Genomic DNA, 27,696 nt, shown 5'->3' with positions numbered 1-27,696 from the left:
GGAATGTGTTGGGAGAGTTGAATGATTCTTTGATCACGAAGGAGGAAGTGGAGAAGGCAGTAAAGGAGATGAAAACAGGGAAAGCTGCAGGTATGGATGGGTGTGCTGTGGAATGCCTGAAGGGTGGTGGAGTGACTATTGTTGACTGGTTAGTAAGATTGTTGAATGTGTGCTTTGAGAAAGGTATGGTGCCAATTGACTGGGCAAGTGCTTGTGTGGTCCCTTTGTATAAAGGCAAGGGTGATAAGTATGAATGTACTTGCTTTAGGGGTATAAGTCTGTTGAGTGTTGTAGGTAAGGTGTATGGTAGAGTGTTAATTATGAGAGTTAGAGAGAGTACAGAGGGAGTGATTGGTGATGAGCAGTGTGGCTTTAGTAGAGGGAGGGGATGCGTTGATCAGGTGTTTACTGTGAGTCAAGTGTGTGAAAAGTATTTAGCAAAAGGCAAGGATGTGTTTTGGGCATTTTTGGATTTAGAGAAAGCGTATGATAGAATTGATAGGGAGGCCTTGTGGACGGTCTTAAGATTGTATGGACTTGATGGTAGGTTAGTAAAAGGGGTGAAAAGTTTTTATGTAAATAGTAGAGCGTGTGTAAGAGTGGGAAATGCTGTGAGTGATTGGTTTCCCATGAGAGTGGGGCTGCGACAGGGATGTGTGATGTCGCCTTGGTTGTTTAATATTTACATGGATGGTGTTGTAAGGGAGGTGAATGCAAGAGTTTTAGGTGGAGGTCTGAGTCTGGTGAATGTTGATGGTGGAGAGTGGAATCTGAAGCTTAAAGTGATGAAGTGTACGAGGTTGATAGATGGTAGGGGAATGAATATAGTCTTGAATGGTGAGTTGCTTGAGGAGGTAGATTGTTTTAAATATCTAGGGTCACATGTTGCTGTGGATGGAAGAGTAGATGCAGAAGTGAAGTTTAGAATAAATGAAGTAGGAAAGATGCTGGGAGGAATGAAAAAAATGTTTAAATGTCGTTCGCTTAGAATGGATGTAAAAAGAAGGCTGTATGAGGGTGTTGTGGTACCGACTGCGTTATATGGGGCTGAAACACGGAATATGGGTGTAGCAGAGAGGAAAAGTTTGAATGTAATGGAGATGAGGTGTCTGAGGAGTATGTGTGGAGTGATGCGTATGGATCGGATGCGAAATGATGAAGTGCGAAGGAGAACTGGAATTGTTCGGGAGATGGCTGGTAGAGTTGAACAGAGGGTGTTGCGATGGTTTGGGCATATGGAGAGAATGGATAATGAGCGATTGGTGAAAAAGATAACTAGATCTGTGAGAGGTGTAAGGCTGAGAGGAAGACCACGAATAGGATGGATGGACAGTATGAAGAGAGCGCTGGATGCGAGAGGGATGTCTGTTGAGCAAGGAAGAGTGGCTGTGCGTGACAGAAATAAATGGAGAGAAATTGTGAATGAAAGTGATGACGCAGCCCTGAGGGGATATTCTCCCGCATTTGGTCTGATCAGCTAGTCAGGTCAGGTGCGGGTAAGGGGATGAGTCTGTTATGATGTGGCAGGGGTAAACCAGTTCTGCTGTCGGGCCCTGCTGCGGATGTCACTGATTGCATTGCGCAGTTGACCCTTGTGCGGTGTGGTGCGGTGAGGATCTGTCCTTTCTCCCCTTTGGGGCTAAGATGCGAATGAATGTGTTTGAATGGATGAGTAAATGGGGAGTGTGTCGTCCTGTCTCGGCTACCTCCCTTTCCTTGGGGGAAGCAGCCTAGGTATATAGATAGTTTTTGTGGCCCGTGAAGATTTCTCATACTCAGTTTTCATTATATTCATAAGGACTACCCTTATATATATATATATATATATATATATATATATATATATATATACATATATATATATGTATATATATATATATATATATATATTTATATATTTATATATATATATATATATATATATATATATATATATATATATACATACATATACATATTTGGGTGGATCTTATGTATATAGTAAAAACTGAACATGGGAAATCTTTACAAATCACCCTTTAGTATTGTGTCACCGATGTAAATACACTGCATGAAATTTCTGTGTATATTTCTCTAAGAATTCTATTGTCCCAACAGCCCGGAAGTTCAGCCCTATTTAGAAGAATGGGACCATATACGTGGGAGTCTCTCATTGATCCACAAGAGGGCGTGGTCACGGCAGGAAGGACGGGAAAGTGACAAGGAGGGGGGAGAGAAGAAAGTGGTGCTGCCTGGGCAGGTGGGGGGGAGGCGAGGGGGGGAGGGAGGTGGGCCATCAATCATACGCCATTCCCCCTTTCCCGTTATGACTGGCTTAGCAACCGGTTGTTTTGTGCATCATGCAGGGGCGTAGCCAGAAAGTTCATAAGGGGGGTGGCGGGAGAAAGATGTCTATAGATTCTTGAAAAGGTGGTGGGAAGTGAGCGAAGCGAACCTTTGCCGCTGGGAGGTCTGGGGGAGCTGGCAGCACCCTGCCTCCCGAGAAAATTTCTGAAAATTAAGCACTTTCAGGCTTTCTCAGGCCTATGAAAGTATGCATTGGAATCGTTTTCGTTTTTAAAGGCTCCAACATGCTTGCATGTGTCGGCCTTGGTCACCTAATGGCGGCTCTCCATGCTGCACGATCCATTGCAGCCTCCCTGTTCAGTCCCTTAACCCTGAGGTCACACTTAATGACCTTGTCCCATGTCTTTCTCGGTCTACCCCTCATAACCCCACCCCCAATATTAACACTTCTCACCTTCCTTACCCTATTATCATCCCCCATCCTCTCCACATGTCCAAACCATCTCAATCTACCTCTCCTCATCACAACACCAATACACTCCAGTCCCATCCTACCTCTCAACTCTTCCATCGTAAACCCAGCCCCTCCAGGCCTTGGACGCAGGGATGCACTGCATATCCACCTAATCATTGTCATTTCTGTACGCCTGAGCTGGCGAATATCTTCCTCCTTCACTGCCCAGGTCTCACTACCATGCAGCATTACACTCCTAACACATGCTGCATACAAAGACCCCTTACCATGTAGGGAGAGTCCTCTCAATGTCAGGAGAGGCAAGAGCTCCCTGAACTTCCAACCACTTCTCACCCTAGCCACAGAGCTAGCTCCAGCCCCACCTCCAGCACACAACATGTCCCCCAAATAATAAAACTCTTCCACACACTCAAGATATTCACCAGCAAGTTCAATCCTTTCACGTCTGACAATCTCCACCTGCTCACCCCGACATACCATACACATAAGATCAGCATTATTTCGCAGTCTACCTCTGATACCACTACATCAATTATGCACCCATTTATCACACACACCGCACAAGATGGAATTACTTCCCACGCCCTTGTGGCAAACTGCACATGGCCACTCATTATAGTGATAATGGCGAAAAATGGAGCAAGAAAATGATTTATTCCTCATGGAATAAAAGAACAATAATGATTCTGGGAGTCTTATGTGCATTTTCCTCGCCTTTGAGAGCATAATAATCTTAGCTAAGTTAGTTGGAGCCTGGAAATGTGAAAATTAATCTGACAAAAGGTGATAAAAACATATTAGTGTTCTAAAGGAAAGCAATATAATTTTTTTTTTTTTTTATCTGTTCGACTCTGAGCATAGGCTTCACAGCCTGCTATCAAGGCCCATCAGTCCTCCTATATACCATACGCCTCTACATGTCACTACTTCGGAGCCAACACCCACCGTCCATATCGAATACATGCTAGGGCTATCATACAGGACTAGTGTATTGGTATTTGCGGGAATAATTTTACATGTCGATGGGTATTCTGGTAGATCAGTAAAGCCAGATTTAATGAAATTCCAATCCTTAAACTGTTCCCTGCCCCAGCCGGGATTTGAAACTGGGTCCGTTAGGACTGCAGGCCACCTCTCTACCGATTGAGCCACTCAAGTATCATATAAGGTATTAAGAACCACTTCCATGGTCCATACATCATCTATAGTTATATATGTGCCATGCTTTGGAAGTGTACCTACTTGGTTAAAGTAAAAGGGTAAGCCTTTAAAATATGTTAAATTACTTTGGCTTTGCTCTTTTTAATTGACTGTTCTAATAAAAAAATAGTTTATAATCGTGTATATATGTGATGCCCAATCCCTTTTATTGGATATTGTTGTTTGAGACTGACTTACAACGAGCACCACAATTGTATCCCTAGGGTTCGTTCGATCCTTATCCTGATATTATTGGACTAACTGTGGAATCGGTTGGGATCCGAGATTATTCAAAATTAATTTAATTCTCTCTATCAAATATCACACACAAGGAAAATTGGCCGTTCTGAATAATTACTAATAGGAAAGAAATTTGGTAGCTTGATTGTGAGTAGCATAACAATAAGAGAATTTTTAGGTAGCGTAACAATAACAACTTTGGGTAGCGTGACAATGCAATAACAGAACTTTATACTCCTAAAAAACCGATTCTGCACAGGGGTCGAAAACAATTCCCACCAAGGCACGAGGGTTATGAGAAGAAGTTATACGGGATTTGAGAGATATAAGAGGAATGAGTGAAACTCAATAATCTTTTCAAAATGCTGAATTTACTAATATCTCTCCTTTCTATAAATCACATTACATTATATTATTCAATTTACTAATAAATGACAACTTATTTTGATTTTTTCTCCAAGAAATGAAACTTTACTTTTTGATAGAACTCTAGATTTTCCAATCATTTAACATTTTATTTATTCACAGTACACCGAATTTTCTCCACAACGAATTTTATACAGGCACATATACCTCAGTTAGCCAACAAATGTTATTACTCTTTAGATCTCACTCCTCCCCAACATCAGTACACTCGTGGGCATTAGGGCTTTCTCCGAGCACATCAGGCGAGGGAGTTTGCCCTGGGGACTTAGGGTGCTCTCCGAGCTCACCTGATACACTATATACCAAAAGAAAAAAATCACGACTATTCTCCTTTCACAAGCTAACTTCACTAAACAATTACATAATCAAAAGAACTAATCACTGTTTTGTGTAAATGGTGAGTGTACAATTTAAATCCTAACGAACTTTGCTAGGGCAGTTACAAGATGGCGGTTAGAGGGAGTTTTTAAGGTGGCGTTTTCACAGCATCTGTACGTGGCACAGAGACAAAACTGAGAGTCAGTCTCACTACAACTTAGGTCACAACGGCACACATAATATCACTGAACTTTCACAACGCCAGTATGAACATGGGGGGAAGGGAAGAAAACAGAGTAATAAAACTCACCCACCGTGGCACAGAGACAAAACTAAGAGTGAGCCAGGAGCTGGCTAACATTCCCCTCTGCCACCCTTCCAAGCGGGAAACTAAGCAACTTGGATGACGTGTAGGATACTTTTCCTTCACCCCATATAAGGGTCACAATTCTAAACTTCTGATTCTGAACGGATGCAGATATTAATTTTCTTTACTCTCAATCTGACAGGGAAAATTTTGTTATTCTAATTATCCCACACAAAGAGTCGTAAATTGAATCAACGGCGGTCGCTAGCATCCTCTCGGCGGAGGAATACATTACCCAACTATTACGTCATGTCCTCGGGTACTGGCTAACTATAATTTTTAACGGCTTTCCTCCTCTATACGATATTATTTCTTCTTTTTCTTGGGGGAAGCAGCCTAGGTATATGGATGGATAAGCATGTTAATTGACAACATTATGACTTTACTATGATTGTATCAGATCTGATTTAATAGAAAATGAGTACAGACGATACGCCACTCATATACCCCACGTAGACCCAAGCATCGTTGGGTCTGGTTAGTACTTGGATGGGTGACCGCCTGGGAACACCAGATGCTGTTGGCATAACGTTCTCCCTACGTGTCGAGTGGGGTTGGTGGAGGATTAGTGCCCCTCCCTGTAAAACAATTAACTCTAAGCCGTTGGCCACCCCGTTTGGGATACATGGCGCCTGGCAATGAATGAATGAAAATGAATGCCTCCAGCAAAGCTTCACCTACAACATGTACAAATATTCTTAAGGACTAGCATAGCATAAATGAGATTTATGGTCTTACAGCTACAGAAATAATAATAAAAAGAACATGTATTAACTACTAGGTACAAGCACGTTTCTATACCTTAAGCCTAGAATGGATTAGGGTAACCACAAATGTATAGCTTACGTACTAAAGCCTTAACTTATATGACTTGCTCATGCTTTTACTCTTGTCGCATTTCATATATATATATATATATATATATATATATATATATATATATATATATATATATATATATATATATATATATATATATACTGTATATATTGTTATGGTGGTGTATTGTACGGTGCCGTCTTAACCCTTAATTAAACACCAAAAAGGATAAGATAAAGTTTAAGAAAACTAATTTAACTTTACTGTACACTATAACATACACAACCAAAGAAGAAACCAGGGTTCGTTTTACAAAAGGGAGGATTCATATAGGCCTCAGGATACAAATATAAAACAAGTTATTTCTCACCTAACCAGAATACACTCAGTGGAAGCTAAGTACTCACAAAGCTCGAGGAAACATGGAGACTTCTCAGGTTAAATCCAGATACATATCACACACTAGTGTAAATGGAGGAGTGAATAAAAAATTGGAAATTGTATACAAACAGTGTGTTTTGTAATCAAAGTCACGTATTGAGTAGTGTTGGGGAAAAGTGCAACACAATGTGACAAAAGTGTAATGTGACAGTGAATGTGTACAAATGTGTATAAATGACAAAATGTGTACAGGGGTGTGTGTACAAAAGAGATAAAAATCTGTCTCTTCACACTTTCCTGGAGCTTATAAAGATGACTTTCCGCCTTTCTCAGCTGATTAAGCACTAGGCTGTCTTAAAAATAATCTCTGTCCCATACCGAAACAATAGAGCCACCTGCTACCAATGAGGGCCTCATACACTTCACACAGAACCAATTGCGTGCCATCAAGAACGTGACGAAAGCGCCATTTAGGCTTCTAATTGGCAAACATCACTACCTTGCTCCTCCCACATTATGTCACACCCACAGTTCAAGGACAAGAGGAACTTTCTGCCTAATTTGTGATAAAAACAGGTGGTGTCTTATCAGCTGAGAAGGCAAAAGTGACGCTTGGTTTTATCCTTACAGGCAGAAAAACTGATAAGTAAAAAGATTTACTGTTCTTGAGGCTCGCTTCTCTCTCCTTTCATTATCATCCTATTTCTATTTCACCCATTCGCTACTGGGGTAATTACGCCAGTGACAATATATATATATATATATATATATATATATATATATATATATATATATATATATATGCACACAGACACACACCGCATTTCTACTTTGATCACAGGCAATAAAAGCTCTAGCACTCATTCGAGGTGATCGTTTTCATTCTTTGAACAGATGTTGCTTAAGAAATCATGGTTCTGATTAATTTAATTAGAAGGAAGCACTGACTAACAATAAAATAAGATATTGTCGAACTCAGACAAATAAATCTAGTTTCATTCATGCTGGTACTCTGTAACCGCTATATCAACTAAAATGAAAAAAATAAAAAACACTAATTCTAAGTACATATACATGCGCTCAGCAATTTTGCATGCCATGATAGTGATGTATAATCAGTCTTCTTGCTTTTCTCTTTGAGAACTGACCCAAAATGACGCTGACTCACCATGATTCTCTCTCTCTCTCTCTCTCTCTCTTTTTCTCTCTCAAGTGATTTACTTATTTATTTTCAGAGATTTATTATTATTTTTTTTTTAGTCCCATACGATTTCAAGACCCTCAAGGGGGAGGCGGCTACCTCCTCCGTCCCCCCCCCCTTTGCCACGCCCCTGGCATTGTGAAGGTAAATAACAGAATCTTTCATCCAAGGAGCCTTTCCAGGTGGTGAGTCAATCTCGCGGTTTGATTGCAATGGCTACGGCTGGCAAGCAGTCATCTTCCAATTAGGATAATGACTAAGACAAACGTTAGGAAGAGAAGGAAACCAGGAAGTCGACTGAGATCTGGTTGGTTGGACAGCTCCTCACCCAGCTCACATGTGGTAAGTTGCCGACTAATGATGATGTCCTTCGGCAGCTGTTCCATTATTTGTTGAAGGAAAAGCAGATCCTATGTGATACTGCAACAATCGTGGAGTTTGAGTTCGCTGAATTCTGGTATCACGTCAGCATTCCAGTGACACAGAGCAAGCACAGGACCACCAAATTGGAAAATCTGTCCAAGCAATGGCACTCCTTGGGCAAGCAGAATGTCAGAAAGATGGAGGTGGAGTGAAGAAGGGAAGCGAGCTGACTTCAGTCTGAACCTGAAAAACCTCTTCGACTTGGTGAACGTGGATGCCTTGAAGCAGCTGTAGAACGAAAAGGACAAGGTGTTTCTGGAGACTCAGTGGGAGGAAGGCTGCCAAGGCATCATGCACAGTATCAACTGGAAGTTGTCCAATGCTGAAAGAAAGAAGCATGAAAGAGACAAGGTTTCCTGAGTTCAGGAACTAGGAGAGCAGCAGTGGCGAGCAGTGGAGGAAGCTTGCTTTGAGCTGGAGGACAGTGAAAAAGACAAAGAACCTGCTCGCAGAGCTTCCACATCACCTAATGCATTCTCATCCAAATGACGATGATCCCTAGCTCATGTACCCATCATCACACTGGAGTTGTCTAATGCTCTGGACCACAAAAAGACCAGCGACCGCAACATTGTCCAATCTTGGCTACTGCAGCATCTGCGGACAACAAAGATCCTTTAACGATGGCTTAGAACTGGCAGACCATCCGTCCAGGGCGAATCAAGGCCCGTGGTGTGTAGGCAGTAGCTCTGCACTCATCCTTCAAACCTGGTGTTCCCCTCACCATTTACTGAGAAGGTAAGTTGGTTACTGATGAACCTGGCCAAGAAAAGTTCTAACATCTACCCATCCAGGTGTCTGGAGAGGGAATTGTGAAGCTGCTGAATGCCCTCAAGCTGCCATCAGGAGCAGGAGCTGCCATGGTGGTCACTATCCTGCAAGAATGGGACCTGGTGGATTCGTTGACAATGGTCTTCGACACAACCGTTAGCAATACTGTAATTTGCTCTGGGGCCTGCACTCTCCTGCGATAGAAGATGGAGAAGGAACTCCTCCACCTAGCCTGCAGGAAGCTCATTAGTGAGATCATCATCCAAAAAGTCTTCACAGTCTGCACTGGCGTCATCATGTTTGGGCAGGGCATCCCTCTCTTCAAGTGTTTCAGTTGCAACAGATCGCTTCGAGCCTTGCCAACCTTCCTTCCTGTTGCATCAAGGTCATTGCTGTCTGTTGTTTTCAACTAGCCACCCAACAGCCACAGGACGATTACCAGGAGTTGTTCAAGCTCATGGTGATCATCCTCAGTGGAGTTCCTCCATTTGGCTCCCACATCTCATGGCCTGGTGCCTACCACCTTGTCTGGTGGATGGCCAAAATCATCTATTCAGTCAAGATATACCTCTTCCTTGGGCAGTTCAAGATCACTGCGTGACAGCTTGCCACACTCGAGTAGTTCATCATCTTTGCCATCACGATGTATGTTCCATACTGACTCATTGTGCCATTCTATGCATATGTTCCTTAGAACGACTCCAAGTTCCTTTCAGACATTCTGGACTACGGTGGCTCAGACGTATTATCTGCTGCTGTGAAGGCGTTCAGTCATCATCTCTGATGCCTCTCTGAGGACCTGTTTCGCCTGGCGTTCTTCGACGAGTCCCTCAACTTGAAAACGAAGAGGGCCATGATTGCAGCTATGGAGACTGAGGGGGAATGACGAGCCTGAGAAGTGAAGGGCCCTGGAGCTGGATGTGGCTGTCATTCTTGCAAAGACCTTCCCCGATTTCGTCGCGAACACCACTTGCAGCCTTCTGTTCTTTTTTGGCTCCTCTGATGGGTTCCTGGACTTCGATCCATCCATGTGGGTGGAATGAGACGACTACAACAAAGCCAACCAATGCGTCCAGGCACTGAAAGTCATGAACGACTTCGCTGAATGATGAGCTGTGCTGATGCACGACATCATCCCTGTCGTTAGACAGGGAACAGCACAATTCCTGTTCCAGGTCACAGAGGCTCATCATCAGTGATTCCCAAATGCTTGAAAGACAACCATGACCTCTCAAACTAGGCAACAGTGAGTGAGGGATCGGTTCCTATGATTCTCCCCCCCCAGCCCCCGAACGAAGGACTAATACCTATGCTGAAAAGAGGACCTAGGTGAACCAGTGGGACATTCAGACCAGAGGGCAAAGAGAGTAAACTTCCTGGCCGTTGGGGCACTAGTAAATGCTACAACAGAAGGCTGATATTTGGCTCATAGGGTTTTTGTACCAAGTACAGGGTGGCCATTAGAAATCTACAAAATTCGAAAATAAGGATCATCCTAATATTCTGTATACTGTACATCTCATCTCATCTCATCAGCCGTTTGAGTGTCCACTGAAGGACCGGCCTATCCCGACCGAAGTGGGGATGATACAGCCAATGTATCTCTACCAAGTGCATTAGGCTGTCTGGTAGAGATTGTATGTAGGGTGAGTAACGCTTGTAAGTGTAATTGTAGTGTTGAAGTGGCTTTGGATGTGTATGTAGTCTGTGAACCAAGTGTAATCGGCCCGTGCAAGCCGACTGGGTTCAAGCATACTTTACAGTATGCGACACTAGTTCGACTACAGCACCCCTTATGTCCACCAAGCAGTATGTGGCCAGAAGAACTCCCCCAAAGTTTATTACCCTGGCGGGGCGCGAACCCTCTTTCTTCAGTGTACGAAAACACACACTTTACCACTGTACCACAGAGGCTCCTAATATACATACTATATATATAAATATATATATATATATATATATATATCTATATATATATATATATATTTATATTTATAAATATATATATATATATATATCTATATATATATATATATATATATATATATATATATATATAAATATATATATATATATATATATATATATATATATATATATATATACATACTATATATATAAATATATATATATATACTCATCAGCCATTGCATGTCCACTGCTGAACAAAGGCCTCCCCCAGCCTTTTCCACGAATTCCTTGAATGAGCCAATCTCTGCCATGTTTTGCATGCAAACTTCTCTATCTGATCTCTCCACCTTCTGTCTGGCCTATTTCTGCTATGCTTACAATCTTTTGGAGTCCAGTCAGTCAGCCTCTTGCTACATCAGTTACCTGCCATTCTTGTTACATGACTTGCTCACCCCCAAATCTATTTTTATATAACTTTTCTAATGTCTTTGACTTTAGTTTGCTCTCTCGCCCTAGTTGATCTTTTCCTGTCTCTGACAGATATTCCCAACATTTTACTTTTCATTGCTCTTTGAGAACAAATTAGTTGATTTTCAAGCGGTTTTATCTGCTTCCAGGTCTCACAACCGTATGTCATAGCAGGGATTATACAGTCGTTACATACCTATCTATCTAGCTCTATCTCTGTATATCTATTTATCTATCTCCATCTATCTATTAGTCTATCTCCGTCTCTACCTGTATTAATCTCTCTCTCTCTCTCTCTCTCTCTCTCTCTCTCTCTCTCTCTCTCTCTCTCTCTCTCTCTCTCTTTCTATATATATATATATATATATATATGCACCGGTATATACATTTATGGGAAGCTGGAGAATCTAATAGTGATATGGGATGTATGGTGGCTTCTGGGGATTGGGAAAGGGGGGGCAGGGTGCTGTTTGTATTTCACATATTCAATTTTGCCATGATGGTTAATCGTCAGGACTTTATGGATGTCGTACAAAAGATGTGTTTGAGGCAAGGTCGAAAACTTCGACTGGTGACGTAATGAGCACATGACTGAGGAACTAATTTTTCGAAAGGACTCTCATAACAGAAACTGTTTGGAAGCATTTTCCATTTTCTCAGTGTCTGGACTTTATTCACTCCACTGTAAAAATGGGAAGTAATATAATATGATGTGTGATAACTCATCCATAAGGAGAACAATGTGACCACGTCACCCATGACCTCTACAAAATTGTGCAGAACCAAAAAAGATTTGAAATGTTTTGTCCAATGAAATGGCAATTTTGATCTTAATAACTTGAACACATAGAGGAAGACAAATGACACATTTGATAGCAACACCCCCTCCTTCAACTCTGTACGGTGAAATAAATAATTATTCCCAGAAGAGGCAGAGGTGCAAACCCCGGAGGTCCCACCCTCTAAAAATTCTGCTCCGAGAGAAGGTCTACTACTGTGGAAAGCTCTGTGCGCCTATGTAACGACAATGGTGTTTTTTTCCTAGGGGCAGTCCTTCCCCTTCCAACATGGAGGGTGGCCATTGAGGTTCCACCCTGCTTAATTATAGCTAGGGTGAACGTTTATCAGTATGTAAGATTTCGTGTTCCTTGGTTTAAAAACCGTGACCACGCATGTATGCTTTGCACAAGGCCCCCACCCCTCAAGTGAGCAGATGGCTTTTGGGAGTCTGACTCTGCCTAAAACGTGGCCTTGGTGAAGGTCGACCATCCTTGAGAGTTCCACCCTACACAAAACATGGAAGAGTTTTACATGTCAAAATCTATCTGCCTATCTATTGCCAGGCGCCTTAATCCCGTAAAGAGTGGGCACAGACAAATCGTCTCCATGTCGCCCTGTCGCCAGCGATTATTCTGCCCTTCCCCCACCTCACACCACCTCTCTCATATACCTCTCCATTCCATCCCTCTTTCTTCTCCTCAGCCTCCCCCACCAATTCACTCACTTATACTCTCCTCGTTATCTCGCTCTCCATTCTCTCCACATGGTCAAACCACCTCATTGTATTTCTCCTAACGTTCTCTGTCACATCCACGTCCACATCACAACGTTCCTTCACTTTCTTATTTGTCAGTCTGCCTGTCCATGTAGCTCCACATGCTTCTCTCAAATAACTCATTTCCACTGCTTTCACTCTTGACTTATGTCCTTCTAACAAGGTTCAAGCTATGCTTCTATACGTTAGAAATGGCATCACAGTACCATCATGCAGCAACTTTTTACTTCCATGTTCACTTCCAAATTTCTTATCACTGGTTGCCAAGCACCAGCAACCTTTCTTCCTTTTTGTAACATTTCAAGCATTTCATCCTCCAAATATCCATACTTACTCATCACACTATCCAAACTCTTAAAGGCACTTACATTTTCTATTTCCTCACCATCCAACCTCACTTTACATTCCCTGGCTTCATTTCTCTCGAATATCCAGTACTTTATTTCCTCGGTTAAAAATATTGGACATGCATAACGACTCTGCCTGTGACAACCGGGGGCCACCCTTGGGATGCTTACCTGGCATGAGTGAACCTCTACCATTTGACAGAAGTTCGTATTCCTAGATAAAAAAAAGTAGTTGCACCTAACGGTTTTGGGTGGGACAACCGTGGGAGGGGATTGTGGGTCCCACCCTCCATGAAACCTGGTCTGGGGGGAGGTTTACCACTGAGGAAAATTTCGTTTCCTTGACAGTCGTCCCATAAGGACTAGATCCTTTTCTTCAAGGAAGTACATTAACTTGGTAATCGAGTGTGTGAGGGAGGATGAGACAGTTAAGGACAAGCACTATATTTGGCTGACCATGTGGGTGTCGCAAAAACAGCAGTCATCACATGTCATTAAACTCTTGTAGTTTATTTTAAAAAAGCATGTAAAGAACGGGTCAGTGTATGAATTTTCCATTTTCTCGCAGGCCCAAGCCCTCCATTTTCCAAGGACAATTCTGTTTGTGCATCACAAAATGAAAATGTGTCTGCACTGGCTTGGCTGTATCATGTTTAAAATTTGTAGTACCTAGCGTTTCTGTGTCTGCTTTTCACATCACATTAAAATTAATCAAAGAAATTAAAGTTGGATGTACGAGTATGCCTTTTCATTTGGGAAGTGGAGGTCTATGCTATTATCAATAAACGAATGTTTAGCCACAGGAAACAATTAATATTGTTTACTACCATTAAATAGTGGGAAGAATACAGGACTGTCCCTGCAGTCACACTTTATGGGTCTACAGTATAATGAAAAACTCTGGATCCTTAAAATATTACATGTAAGTAACAAGAAACAACAATTAAAATATTGCATTAATAATATCGATTTTTCTAAAGGAATAGTACTACATTTTAGCACTGAACAATAGTCTTTTCTGTCGTAGAAAAAGTACTTTTTAAATACTAAAGTCCAACCTGCCTTGGTTTGACAACATTCTTCTTTAACGCATGTCAATATTGTATAACATAGGTAGATACTTGTAACACGCTGCACAGCTATCGAATATACTACTACCGCTACCACTACTACTACAACAACCACTACTACTACTACTACTACTTTTTTTTTTTTTTATCACCTCCATCCATTGGGGAATTTTATTGCGAAGATCCAAACCAACCTTGCTAATGCAGTTCACCATTTGGAGTTGTAATGTGAAGGTTAACACTAACCCTCATATTACAATCCGTTGGCCCAAGCACGCCAACGGCTGTGGTTACCAACCATCTACTATTACTATTATTATTTTATTTTTCATTTATTGATATTACAGTGTAAATAAAGACATTAAACTATTGGAGTCGCTGGTCTATGCGACTCTCGACCACTGTAGCTTCGTAATCCATACCCGCCAGAGAGACAGGCCTGAGGGCTGATTATCTACTACTACTACTACTAATTAATCATCATCATCATCATCATCATAGTAACAGTAAAAACTAGAATCATAAAATAATTCATGGACAATTTTGATAAAGGAAAACTTCTCACAGCCATTGCCTACTAGAAGCTGAGGTATAAAAGGCTCTTGAGGACACAGGTGACGACCAAGGACCGGACAAAGGACATGGTTCAGATAGTGACATGGAATGTAAGGGGTGCGAATGATAAGGTTAAAGAGAGAGATTGTGCAGGTGCTTCAGGGTGCAAAAGTGGACATATGTGGATTAATGGACACTTAATGGAAAGGTGAGAGTTGAGAGAGTGGAAGTATGGATAGTGTATATGCACGGGAGTAGATAAGAATGAGAGGTAAGAGTGGTTGTATGTATTGTTGTGTTCAAGAAATCTATCAATCTATCTATATACCTAGGCTGCTTCCCCCAAGGAAAGGGAGGTAGCCGAGACAGGACGACACACTCCCAATTAACTCCTCCACTCAAATACATTCATTCGCATCTTAGCCCCAAATTGGGGAAGGAACAGATCCTCACTTCACCACATTGCACGAGGGTCAACTGCGCAGTGCAGTCAGTGACATCCGCGGCAGGGCCCGACATCAGAGCTGGTTTACCCCTGCCACATCATAACAGACCCATCCTCTTACCCGCACCTGACCTGATCAGCTGATCACACAAAATGCAAGAGAATATCCCCTCAAGGATGCATCATTATTTATTCATGCACAATTTTTCTCCATTCTTTTCTATCACGCACAGCCACTCTTCCTTGCTCAACAGACATCCCTCTCACATCCAACGCTCTCTTCACACTGTCCATCCATCCTATTCGTGGTCTTTTTCGCAGCCTTACATCTCTCACATCAGCTCTAGTTTTTTTTTACACCATTCACTCATTATCCATTCTCTCCATATGCCCAAACCATCACAACACCCTCTGCTCAACTCGATCAGCCATCTCCTGAACAACTCCAGTTATCCTTTGCACTTCATCATTTCTCACTCGATCCATACACGTCACTCCTCACATACTCCTCAGACACCTCATCTCCATTACATTCAAACTTTTCCTCTCTGCTACACCCATATTCCATGTTTCAGCCCCATATAACGCAGTCGGTACCACAGCACCCTCATACAGCCTTCTCTTTACATCCATTCTAAGCAAACGACATCTAAACACTTTTTTCATTCCTCCCAGCACCTTTCCTACTTCATTCATTCTAAACTTCACTTCTGCATCTATTCTCCCATCCACAGCAACATGTGACCCTAAATACTTAAAAAACTCTACTTCCTCAAGCAACTCACTTTTCAAAACTATATTCATCCTCCTACCATCTACCAACCTTGTACACTTCATCACTTTACTCTTACTCCCATTTACTTTCATTTTCCTCCTTTCACATACACTTCCAAACTCCTCTATCAACTGTCTCAGTCTCTTCTCTGAATCAGCCACCAGTGCAGTATCATCTGCAAACAGCAGCTGCTTCAGATTCCACCCTCTACCATCAACATTCACCAGACTCAGAACTCCACCTAACACTCTTGCATTTACCTCCTTTACAACATCATCCATATAAATATTAAACAACCAAGGCGACATCACACATCCCTGCCGCAGCCCCACTCTCACGGCAAACCAATCACTTACAGTATTTCCCACTCTTACACACGCTTTACTTTTTACATAAAAACTTTTCACTCCTTTTAGTAACCTACCATCAAGTCCATACAACTTAAAACGGTCCAGAAGGCCAGTTCTATCATACTCCGTCTCTAAATCCATGAACACCCAAAACACATCCTTACTTTTCACACACCTGCCTCACAGTGAACACCTGATTTACGCATCCCCTCCCTCTCCTAAAGCCACACTGTTCATCACCAATCACTCCCTCTGTACCCTTTCTTTCTTAACACCCTACCATACACCTTACCGACAATACTCAACAGACTTATACCTCTAAAGCTAGTACACTCATACTTATCACCCTTACCGTTATACAAAGGATCCATACAAGCACTTGCCCAGTCAATTGGCACCATACCTTGCACATAGCATACATTCAACGATCTTACTAACCAGTCAATAATAGTCACTCCACCACCTTTCAGACATTCCACAGCACACCCTTCCATACCTGCAGCTTTCCCTGTTTTCATATCCTTTACTGCCTCCTGCACTTCCTCCTTCGTGATCAAAGAATCATTCAACTCTCCCAACACATTTATTCCTTATACCCATCCATCTGCCACAATCTCAGCCTCCCTTTCCTCCTCTACAGTTAACAATCTTTCAAAATACTCCGCCCATCTCTTCCTTACTGCGTCCATCTCAGTTAACATGCTTCCATCCTCTGCTTTTACTCGCTCTTCCTCCCAGACTCTCCCTTTCGCACCCTTCTCACCTCCTTCTCAAACATTTTCTTACTCTGTTGAAAGTTCTTAACCCCCTACCCCACCTCTCATCTGCTGACACTTTAGCATCACGCACAGCCCTTCTCGCCCTATTCCTCTCTTCCTTATACCTCTCATATGACACCTCATCCTACCTGTGCAGCCACACTTCATATGCAGATCTCTTCTCAGCCACAGCCATACTTCCTCTCACCACCATTCACTTCCTTTTCTTACACCACCACCCACTCGTCTCACCACACCTCTTGCGCATGCCCCACCACAGCACTCTTAAACAACTGCCATTCCTCCTCCACACTGCTATTTTCCTGATCTTTCACTGCATTCCACTCATCTTTCAATTTCTCCGGATATTCTATCATTTTCTCTCTTTTATCCAACTCACTCACTTTCAAAACCTCCCTGCCACATCTAACTCTCCTAGCTCTCACCCATCTCTTACCTACTCTTAACTTTCCCTCCACCAGGTAGTGGTCAGACATACCTCCACCCTCCCCTCTCAAAACTCTCACATCCAACAATCTCCCTATTACATTCCTGGACACAACCACAGAGTCCTTAAATGCTCTGTCAACAACCCTTCCACCCTCCTGTCTCACCCATGTATACTTCTAAATATCTTTCTTCTCATACAAGGTATTTCCAATCATCATCTCTCGCTCAACGCACATCCCTATCATTCGTTCTCCATTTTCGTTTCTTCCAGGCGCACCATGCATACCAGCTACACCTTCAACTGCTACATTTCCCACTATAGCACTCAGATCTCCCATCGTTACCACATTCACATTCGCTCCAGAACTCTGCAGACACTCATCAACATCATTCCAGAAAGACTCCCTCTCTTCTTCATCCCTTTTACTACCAGGCCCATGTGCAATCATAAACACCCACAACTCACGTTCAAATCTCGCTTTCACCCACATCAGAGTCGATGACACCTCCTTCCATTCAATCACACACTGCTGTACTGCCGGACTCACTACAAGGCCACACCTTCTCTTGCCGTTCCTCTATCAGCACCTGATAATCTTCCATTCACACTTCCAAACTTAGACACCTGTCCCATTCATCTTTGTTTCACTCAAAGCTAACACATCCACCTTTCTTCTCACAAACATTCTCCCTATCTCCTCCCGTTTAGCCTTAATCGTACTACATCCAAGAGAAGGATGGAGAATAAAAGAGAGTATGGACCATTTGGTTCAGTGAGTGTGTGGGTGTGATTGAGAGTAGGATTACAAACGTGGGTGATTGTGTGTGTGTGTGTGTGTGTGTGTGTGTGTGTGTGTGTGTGTGTGTGTGTGTGTGTGTGTGTGTGTGTGTGTGTGTGTGTGTGTGTGTGTGTGTGTGTGTGTGTGTGTGTGTGTGTGTGTGTGTGCGTGCGTGCTCGCGCGCGCGCGCCACTGCAAGTTCGTGCAAGCAGAGTGAAAAAAGAGTTCTGGACATGTGTAGAAGTATGCATAGAAAACTTTGAGAGGAATGAGATAATATTTTTGATTAAAAATATGATTGGAAAAATAGCGAATGTGAAGGGGGATGAAGTAGTTGGGGAGAGGGGTGTGCCTGTAGTAGTGGATGAGACTGGTAGTGTTCTAGTGAACATTTGTGCAGGGAGGGGGTTGATGATAACAAATACCCTCTTAAGGTACAAAATGATCCACAGGTATATGACGCGAGTGATATGAAGGTGGGTGGTGATTTGAATGAACGGAAGGCAATAGTTGCTGAATGTGTGTGTGGATGACAGAATGAGAAGGTTTGTAGTGGATGCAAGAGCATACAGACGTTGGGGGAGTGGACTATCGGAGCACCACTTGGTGGTGGTGAAAATCAAGGTTCAAGTGCGCTGGAGGAATACAAGGAGGGAAGGAGAGGAGGAAGTAGTCATACAACGAGGGTCGAAAGACTGCAAGAGGATGGAAAAAAGACAGAATATGAGAGAGAGGTGGAGGAGCAATTGGGTAAATATTTGGAGCAGATCGGGGAGGTGGAATGTGTGTGCAGATATTCAGAGAAGAAATCTGTGCAGCACGTGATGTGGTGTGGGATGGAGGGAAGACGTAAGGGGGTGCAAGAAACAGCAGGGTGAAATGAAGTGGTGAGACAAGTGATGGCAATAAAGAAAAAAAACAAAACATAGTGAGTGGATGGGAAGCAGAGGCATGGAGGAAGTTGAGAGATGGAAGAGACAGTTTTATGTAGAGAGGAAGAGAGAGGTGAAAAGATTAGGCAGAGAGAGTAAGAAGGGAGTGAATGAGGTATTTGGAAGGAATTTGAGTGTAAAGTGGAAGGAATGTATGAAAATGTTCTGGAAGGCGGTAAAGAGAGTTAGACAGGGTGATAGAGAAACTACTAGGGGAGTGAAAAATAAAAATAATAGATTCATAATGAGGAAACGACAAAAAGAGGGCAGATAGAGAGAACAATTTAAGGAACTGTTAATCACAGAGAATGAAAGTAATGCGAGTATAAGTGGTTGGGGAATGGCTGGAAGAAGGAACGAGATAAGAAGGAAGAAGGAAGAGATCAGTAGGACGGAAGTAGTGGAAGCAATGAAGAAAGTTAAAATGGAGAAAGCCCCAGGAAATGATGGAGTGTGTGGTGAAATGCTGAAGCATGGGGGAGAGATAGTAGTAGAATGGATATGGAAGATATGCAGATTGGCCTGGGAGGAAGGTAGAGTCCCGGAGGATTGGATGTTAGGTATAATTATTCCCTTGTACAAAGAAGAGGAAATTTAAGTGTGTGGTCATCATAGGGGCATTTGTTTTCTTGGTGTAATAGGAAAAGTATATGGTAGAATACTTATTGACAGAATTAGGGAAATATCAGGGGATATAGCTGAAGAAGAACAGGGAGGTTTTAGGAAGGGAAGACGTTGTATAGATGAGATATTCATCCTTAAGTCTTTAGTGGAAACTTTTCTAGAGAAGGGAAAGATGTTGTATGTGGCCTTAATGGATTTGGAGAAAGCATATGATTAGAGAGGATATACAAGGGCTGTGGCAAATATTACGAATATATGGATGAAAGGGGAAGTTGTTGAATGCTTTAATAGTATGTATGAGGGTGCCAAGGCTGCAGTGCATGTGGATAGTGAACTGAGTGAATTGTTCAGTCTGAATGTTGGATCGAAACTGGGATGTGTCATGTCTCCATGGTTGTTCAATCTGTATATGGATGGGATTATTAAAGAGGTACAAGGTAGGGCAGTGGGTGTTGGAGCGGCCCTATTGAGAAAGGGCACCGTCTGGAAACTTCCTGTACTATTGTTTGCAGATGATACTATGTTGTTAAATGAAGATGAAAGGGAATGGCAAGGCATGGTGAATGAGTCTGGGAGATTGTATAAGAATCGGAATCTAAAGGTGAATGTAGGAAAGAGTAAAGTTATGGTCTTCAAGAGAAATTAAGTCACTGCATGTACAGTGATGTTGGATGTTGAGGAAATGGACAATATGAGATCATTTAAGCACGTGGGTAGTGTGATGAGTAAGGATGGGAGTTTGGAAGATGAAGTGCTTGAAAGGGTGCATCAAGGAAGAAAAGTTGCTGATTCTTTGATAGCAGTGCTAAGAAATAGGGAGCATGGAAATAAAAAAAAGTCAGTCCATGATAATACTGTGCAACTCTTACGTATGGAAGTGAAGCTTGGACCTTGCTGGAAGGACACAAGTCAGGAGTGAGAGCAGTGGAAATCAGTTATTTGAGAGGGGCATGTGGAGTTACAGGGAGAGAAAGACTGACAAATGTGGAAATGAATAAGTGTTGTGGTGTGGATGTGGATGTGATAGAAAGTGTTAGGAGTAATACACTAAGGTGGTTTGGCCATGTGCAGAGGATGGAGAGCGAGAGACTAACGGGGAGAGTGTATGTTAGTGAGATGATGGGGAGGGATAAGGAAGGAGAGGCCGGAGATAAGATGGAGGGTTGGAATGGAGAAGTTTATGAAAGAGAGAGGGGTGTGAGCTGGGGGGAGGGCAGTGAAATTGCAGGGGACAGGACGACATGGAGGCGATTTTTCTGAGGCCACCCCTTGCGAGGATGAGGCGTCTGGCAAAAAATAGATCAAGGTCAATGTCACTGATCTTGTGCATGTCACTTTAGGTCATCACAGTTTATAGGTCGACCAAGTTTGGTGGCACTAGCTTTAATCCTTCATGGAAAATCTGGTGACATCCAGATTATCCGTTAAAGTTCCAATTTTTAGCCCAAGGTGTTCCCAGAGAAGAAACAACCAATTGGAACCATATTCCTTTCCGGCCTGCGTCTGCCTTAAGGTTATTTTGTTGTACAATTTCACTCTTGTGGTTTAAGCGGTTTTTGAGATAGAGTGGCTGACTCACTTTTCAGTGTTCCAGATAATATCTGCAGATCTGTTTAGGTTTGGTAGATTGTCACCATATTTGGACAGAAAATGAGGGACAGCTGTCCGACTAAGTTGACCAAGTTTGAAGTGTCTAGGCCAAATAGCCTTTGAAATATTGCAATTTTAAAATAAATAGTAGTAGCAGCAGCAGCATTAGTAGTAGTCATAATACTGTAGTACTGTAATAATAATAATAATAATAATAATAATAATAATAATAATAATAATGATAATCATATTCCGTCCATCCATCCATCATCCAATCCCACGTCGCTCCATAAGAAGCGCAGGAGCCCCAGGCTAGGCAAATAGGTCCTCACATTTAAGATGAGTGACCACCCTCACTCATCCCTGAGTGGCATTACGTGAGCAATAACCTCAACCACCCCTTAGATATAAACTTTCACCGGCTCAATCCGATTAGAGCTCCGCAATTACCCACTAAACCACCAGGCGCCATAATTTGGACATATGGTTACCACCCAACGCAGTAAATGGTTTCCTGGTGTACAGGAAGCCTTTTGGCTTGTCACTCAGTGTAGAGACACCCACAGACAGAAGGAACAGGAAAGAATGAGGGAAAAAAAGACAAAAGAGGGAGTGTAAAGACAACCGTAGACAGAAAGACAAGGAAAGAATGAAGTAAAAGGCAGAAGAGAAAGGAAGGAAAGGAGGGAGGAGAGGAAAGGGCAGACACCCGAGGGCAGCACTACATCGACTGAGTGGATGGTGAGCGCCCCCACCTATAATAATAATAATTTTTACAAAAAAAACTAGAAAGGTTCCCACAGGAGTGTGGAATAATAACCAATATTAATAATCACCATCATCAACCTGACTTTCTCTCTCAAAGAAAATTTTGCTGTTGATGATGATTATGATGATCCCCTTGAATATCATCATCATTCCCACTACTACAAAAGGAGTGGGCAATGCAGAAAAAGGAACATAAGCAATAAATCTGCAGAAACTATGATCAGCGCACCGGTGAAAGAAGTCGCACATTCACCCACTCACCACCTAACCCACTGAACTCGAGGATGTCACTATTTCCTACCCACAGTCTCTTATATTAAGCTTTAAAAGATCTAATTGAATTGGAGGAGTTAGATACTGCTTTCAATACCACCCATTTTCTGTCCAACTCTCCAACTCAAAAGTTAACCTTTACTCCCAGTCTTTCATGCACGCAACAGGTCAACTCTGAAACTGTCTTCCTCTGTCTGTATTTCCTACCGCATATGATCTCCAGTCTTTCAAACGCAGTGTGTCCAAGCATCTCGAAATGAACGGATCTTGAATTTGGCTATCTTTCATGTTTTTTATCTTTTCCTTGGAGGGAACAATTTGCAGTCTCCTGCCCTAGGATTCCTTCTTCCTTGCAAAGAAGGAAAAAAAACTTAATGAGATGACATTTAACTGGTCTACCATTGTTACCATCTATAGACTGCTTTACTTACTACAGGATACACTTATCTAACTGGCTGGGTTCAATATAAGTTTAAATAACACAACTGTTCAGTTTTTTCCCCCGTAGCTGAACAAAATCATATTGAAATAGCAAGAATAAAACAATATTATGCCACCTGATTCATTTGTTTAAAATTTTGTACAAGATGACATATTAGCTTCATTATTACTACGGTATCTCCTGACAGTTATGCCGAGCTTAAGAGAGGTTATTTGTAAGGGAGAAGATTGATATATTCTTCAATAATGAATTCATTTTTGGAAGTCCTTACCAACTTGAGTCTTTTGTTGGTTGTTTTAGTGAAATGAAAATAAAATACACTGTCTTCCAATTCTTCGTTCAGACATATCTCTTATCAAAGAACAATTTTTATATGTTTCAGGGCATGTTTGTCATACTTGGTATCGGCATCCTTACTGGATTCTTGACCTTCCTGTTAGAAGTTACCTGGGTTGCTGCCAAACCGGTGCTGATATTGTGCAAGGCTCGACCAACGTTTGCATCTGCATCTGGAAATCTTTAATGAGTAAACATGCATAAGACGGCACAATGCAAAGAGGATTAATAACGTATCATTTTCTAAACTCTCCATTTACAATAATATGTACAAATAATTAACTGCAATTGTAATTTATAGAAGAATATAGATATAATACTGAATGTGTAAGATTTTCATTATACTTTGGATAATAATTCCAGTGTTGTTTAGCAAATAGAGCATATGAGAATTATTATTATTTTTTTATTTTAGTCGGCCTGTACTGTATATATATATATATATATATATATATATATATATATATATATATATATATATATATATATATATATATATATATATATTCCTGTTAACCCGGAAAGCATTTACAGTGCTGGATGGTAACCCTATAACCAACCAACACGTGTTTCCTACCTGACAAAAGTGTATATATGTGGATAAACTCCAACACAAATTTCTCTATCTACACCAAACTACATGCACAGTACACACTACACCTCCTTTTCCAAAATTCAAAAAAATCACGGCGTCTTATCACCCAGCCTTGAAGTCTCCAGCGGGGGGGGACCATAAATGCCCCTACCTTTCGCCCCTCTCCCGGTGACGACTCAAGATGCCTGGAACCACTGTCTGACTCTCTTTTTCTTCACTTCTGCAACATTCGCGGCCTTTCCTCTAACTTTTGCTCTGTTCAGCACCACCTCTCCTCCTCTTTTTCTAACTGAGACTCAGCTGTCTGAGGCAACTGACAGCAAACCCTTTTCTGTATCCTCCTACTTTCTCTATACTCATTTAAAAGCCAAAGGTGGCTGTTGTGTATATATATGCAACGACTTATCTTGCTCTCATGTTCCTGAGCTCGATTCTTCTGAATTCTCTACACTCTGGCTTTGGCTTTCCTGTCATTCTCTGACTAAATATATCTGTGCTGTTTACTTATCCCCTAATTCTGCCATCAAAAATTCTTCGACTATCTTACTTCTACGATGGAACACATTCTATCAATCTCTCCTTTCTCTGAAATCTCCATTCTAGGAGATTTCAATGTTCACCACCAACTTTGGCTCTCCTCTCCTTTCACTGATCCACCTGGTGAACAAGCCTACATCTTTTCTATCCTTAATGACCTAGAGCAGCTTGTACGGCACCCTACCCATATTCCAGACCGCCTTGAAGAGAGCTCCAACATACTTGACCTCTTCCTTACAACTAATCCTTCTGCTTACACTTTTAATCTTTTCTCTCTGTTGGGTTTCTCCGATCACAACCTTATTACCTTAACCTGTCCTATCACACCGGTACGGCCTGTGGACCCTCCAGGGAAACGTCATCTATGGCATTTTGTAGCCGCGGATTGGGAGGCCCTCAGGCAGTACTTCTTTGATTTTCCCTGGAATGATTATTGCTTCCATGGCCGGGAGCCAACTGAGTGTGCTTTGCGCATTACGGAGGTTATTCTCTCGGGCATGGAAGCATACATTCCTTTCTCATATCCTTTGACTAACGCAAGAAAGCCTTGGTTTAATCACGCTTATTCTCATTCTGTCCGCAACAAGGAGAGGGCCTACAAAAGGTACCGGAGCCAACCCACCCCTGAATCACATCATCTTTACGTTTCTGCCTGGAATCATGCTAAGTCTGTTGTTCGCTCTGCTAAAAATAATTTCATCCGTACTAAATGCTCTCAACTCTCCAACTTGAATTCTTCCCGCTCCTTCTGGCACCTTGACAAAAACCTTTCTAACATTTTTACCTCATCATCCTTCCCTCCTCTTTTGTACTCTGATGGTTTTGTAGCTATTTCTTCTACTGATAATGGGGCAGGGGTGTTGCATAGACCGAATGGGAGCACGTTGAATTAGTAGTGCTTCCCGTTTTGGTGAAGAAAGCAATTTTCCTCTCGGGATGGACAGGAACCTTCCAGTATCCCGACTGGAGGTCCAGGGTAGAGAACCAGGATGCCCTGTAGAGAGAGTCTAGAGAGTCGTCGATTCTGGGTACGGGGGTGGCATCCTTGATCATGACATCGTTAAGGTGATGATAATCCACAAAAAGCGCAGCATCCCATCTTCTTTCTTTACAAGGACGATATGGGAGGACCACAGGCTGGTTGAGGGTGACATGACACCAGCATATAACATGTCTCGGACCTGCCAGTCTTCTGCCTGTTGAATTGGATTTTTCCGGCATGCGGGTTGCCGGATGGGGGGTCCCGTCATGTGTATCTCGTGGGACAGGAGGGTGGTGTGGGCGATGTCTGTGGGTCCCGATGAGAAGATGTCCTGAAAGTCCAGGTGGAGGCATCTAAGACCATCTGATTGTTGAGGGGAGAGGTGGTTAGGAAGAGGGGGCAGGGTTGGAAAGGTGGGGGGAGGGGGGCTGTGCAGGGCTTGGCTTCTTCCATCTCGCCCATCACCAAGCCCTTAGGGAGGGTGAGGGGGAGATGTGGACAGATTAGCCATGCGGACTGCAGCAAGGTGGGGGGGAAGGAAAGTGGGGGACAAAAGGCAGGAGGTGGTGGCACCTGCCGGAGGAGTTAGGGAGAATACTACCTGGGATCGGACGGGTTGGTGCAAGGAAAGCCAGGCCTCATGATGGGAGGGATGGTGATGGTGGAGGAGATCGTAGCGGGGAAGGTGGGGGATGAGGCGGGAGGATTGGGGGTGGTGTCGGGTGGGGGAAGGGGAGGGAGCAAAGGAGGGCTCAGGGGTGTCCGGTGAGGGTGGCGGTGTCGTGGTGTGGCATGTGCAGAGGGGTTGTGGGGGCAGATCTGGTGGTTTGTTGAAGTGCAGCTGCTCTCCTGGCAATCGATGATGGCCCGGAATTTTTGTAACAGGTCCAACCCCAGGTAACTGTCATAGGCATGGCAAGTGGAGTCAGATATAATGAACTGACGTTAGGTGGTTGCTGTCTGGTGTGTCTGAACACGGAGGTCCCATGTCGCCCCATGGATAGGTAGGGGGCCATCCCTGCTTCTACAAGGTGGGCTGAGGTTGGGAGGAGAGGGTCGAAGGCTTTGGAGTGACGGGAGTAGAAATGATCATATAAGCAAGATCTGGCTGCTCCTATATCAACCAGCAGTCGAGCTTTCATCCTGTTCAGCCTGACCTTATTGTAGACTGGGAGGTGATATTTGTGCAAGGTGGCCCCCGCCACTATGGGGAGGTGCAGGAACGGTCCTAAAAATCCAGTTGGGGTGAGGCACCCTCCCCCTCACCGCCTAGTCTGCCTCTTCAGTGTCGGGGGCATCGATGGGGTGGATGGTTCGTCCGGTGTGTCGTCCTCAATGGCGGACACTTTATGGCACCCCTGGTTTGTTGCCCTATCCCTGGCGGCTTTCAGCTGCTCCCGGATGTCATGTATGGGGCATTGGTGGCTGCATGCGGTAAACTCCCAGGGGTTAATGGAGATGAGGTTGGACGTCTCCCTGGGAGTGGAGTATTTTTTTATGGGGATGGCTCTTAGTAGGGCAGGAGGTTCCTGGGGCAGCGGGTTTGTGGGAGGCATTCGTGGCTTGGTGGGGGGTTGTTTGCAGGTGAGGATTCTACTTACTGCCCATATTTGTTGGAGGGTGGTGCAGGTGGTGAGTAAGCACCTCACCAACTGGATGTCCCTGTCAATATCCCCAGTTGGGTCGTATATGGTGAAATGTTCCCTGAAGACACTGGGGAGTGTCCATAGGAGGGTGTTGAATACATGTTGATCCCGGGTTTGTATATCCACCTCCAGGTAGGCAGTTGCAACAAGATGTTGGGTTTGAGTGAAGGTGTCATCTAGATTCCCATCATATGTCAGTGCGTCCAATTGGGAAAAGAAGACGACTTTCCCTAATGAGGGTGTGATGGCTTGGGTCACGATTTGTTGAAATTGGTCCCATTTCAACTCCAGGACTATTTACGTGGCTATACTTGAAACAGTTTTCCCAAGGTGGGGGAGTGTAACGGCTATCTTCTGTCGGTCATTCTCAGAACTTATATCTAGTATAGCTTTGATCATAAACATATAGGTGTGTATGTCTTAAAGTTTGGAATCAAGCTTGGGGAGTTGCATGCGTGGTTTTGCCGCCATGTTTGCGATTTCTCCTTTCCTTGCTGTTCCACCGGTGGATCAAGAACCACCGCTAGCCACCAGTGATATGCACTATAGCCTAGTCTGAGTTCCAACTTCTCGAGCTCAGGTATGGTGCAACCTTGGGTTC

At 43.0% G+C, this 27,696-nt stretch overlaps 1 protein-coding gene across 1 annotated transcript in view; it reads left to right on the top strand.

The window, feature by feature from the left end:
• Positions 1-23,522, top strand: part of LOC145407416 (glutamate receptor ionotropic, delta-1-like) — a 417,443-nt gene extending 393,921 nt beyond the window's left edge. The window contains exon 9 of the mRNA XM_080278347.1: positions 23,382-23,522. Coding sequence (XP_080134473.1) covers positions 23,382-23,522 — 141 coding nt within the window. The remainder of the gene's footprint in view (positions 1-23,381) is intronic.
• Positions 23,523-27,696: the final 4,174 nt, after the last annotated feature.

This window comes from Coenobita brevimanus, chromosome 8 (genome assembly GCF_032717465.1).
Source record: "Coenobita brevimanus isolate Jiangsu-jjx chromosome 8, ASM3271746v2, whole genome shotgun sequence".
NCBI lineage: Eukaryota > Metazoa > Arthropoda > Malacostraca > Decapoda > Coenobitidae > Coenobita > Coenobita brevimanus.
This window is presented reverse-complemented; position numbering and strand designations above follow the sequence as displayed.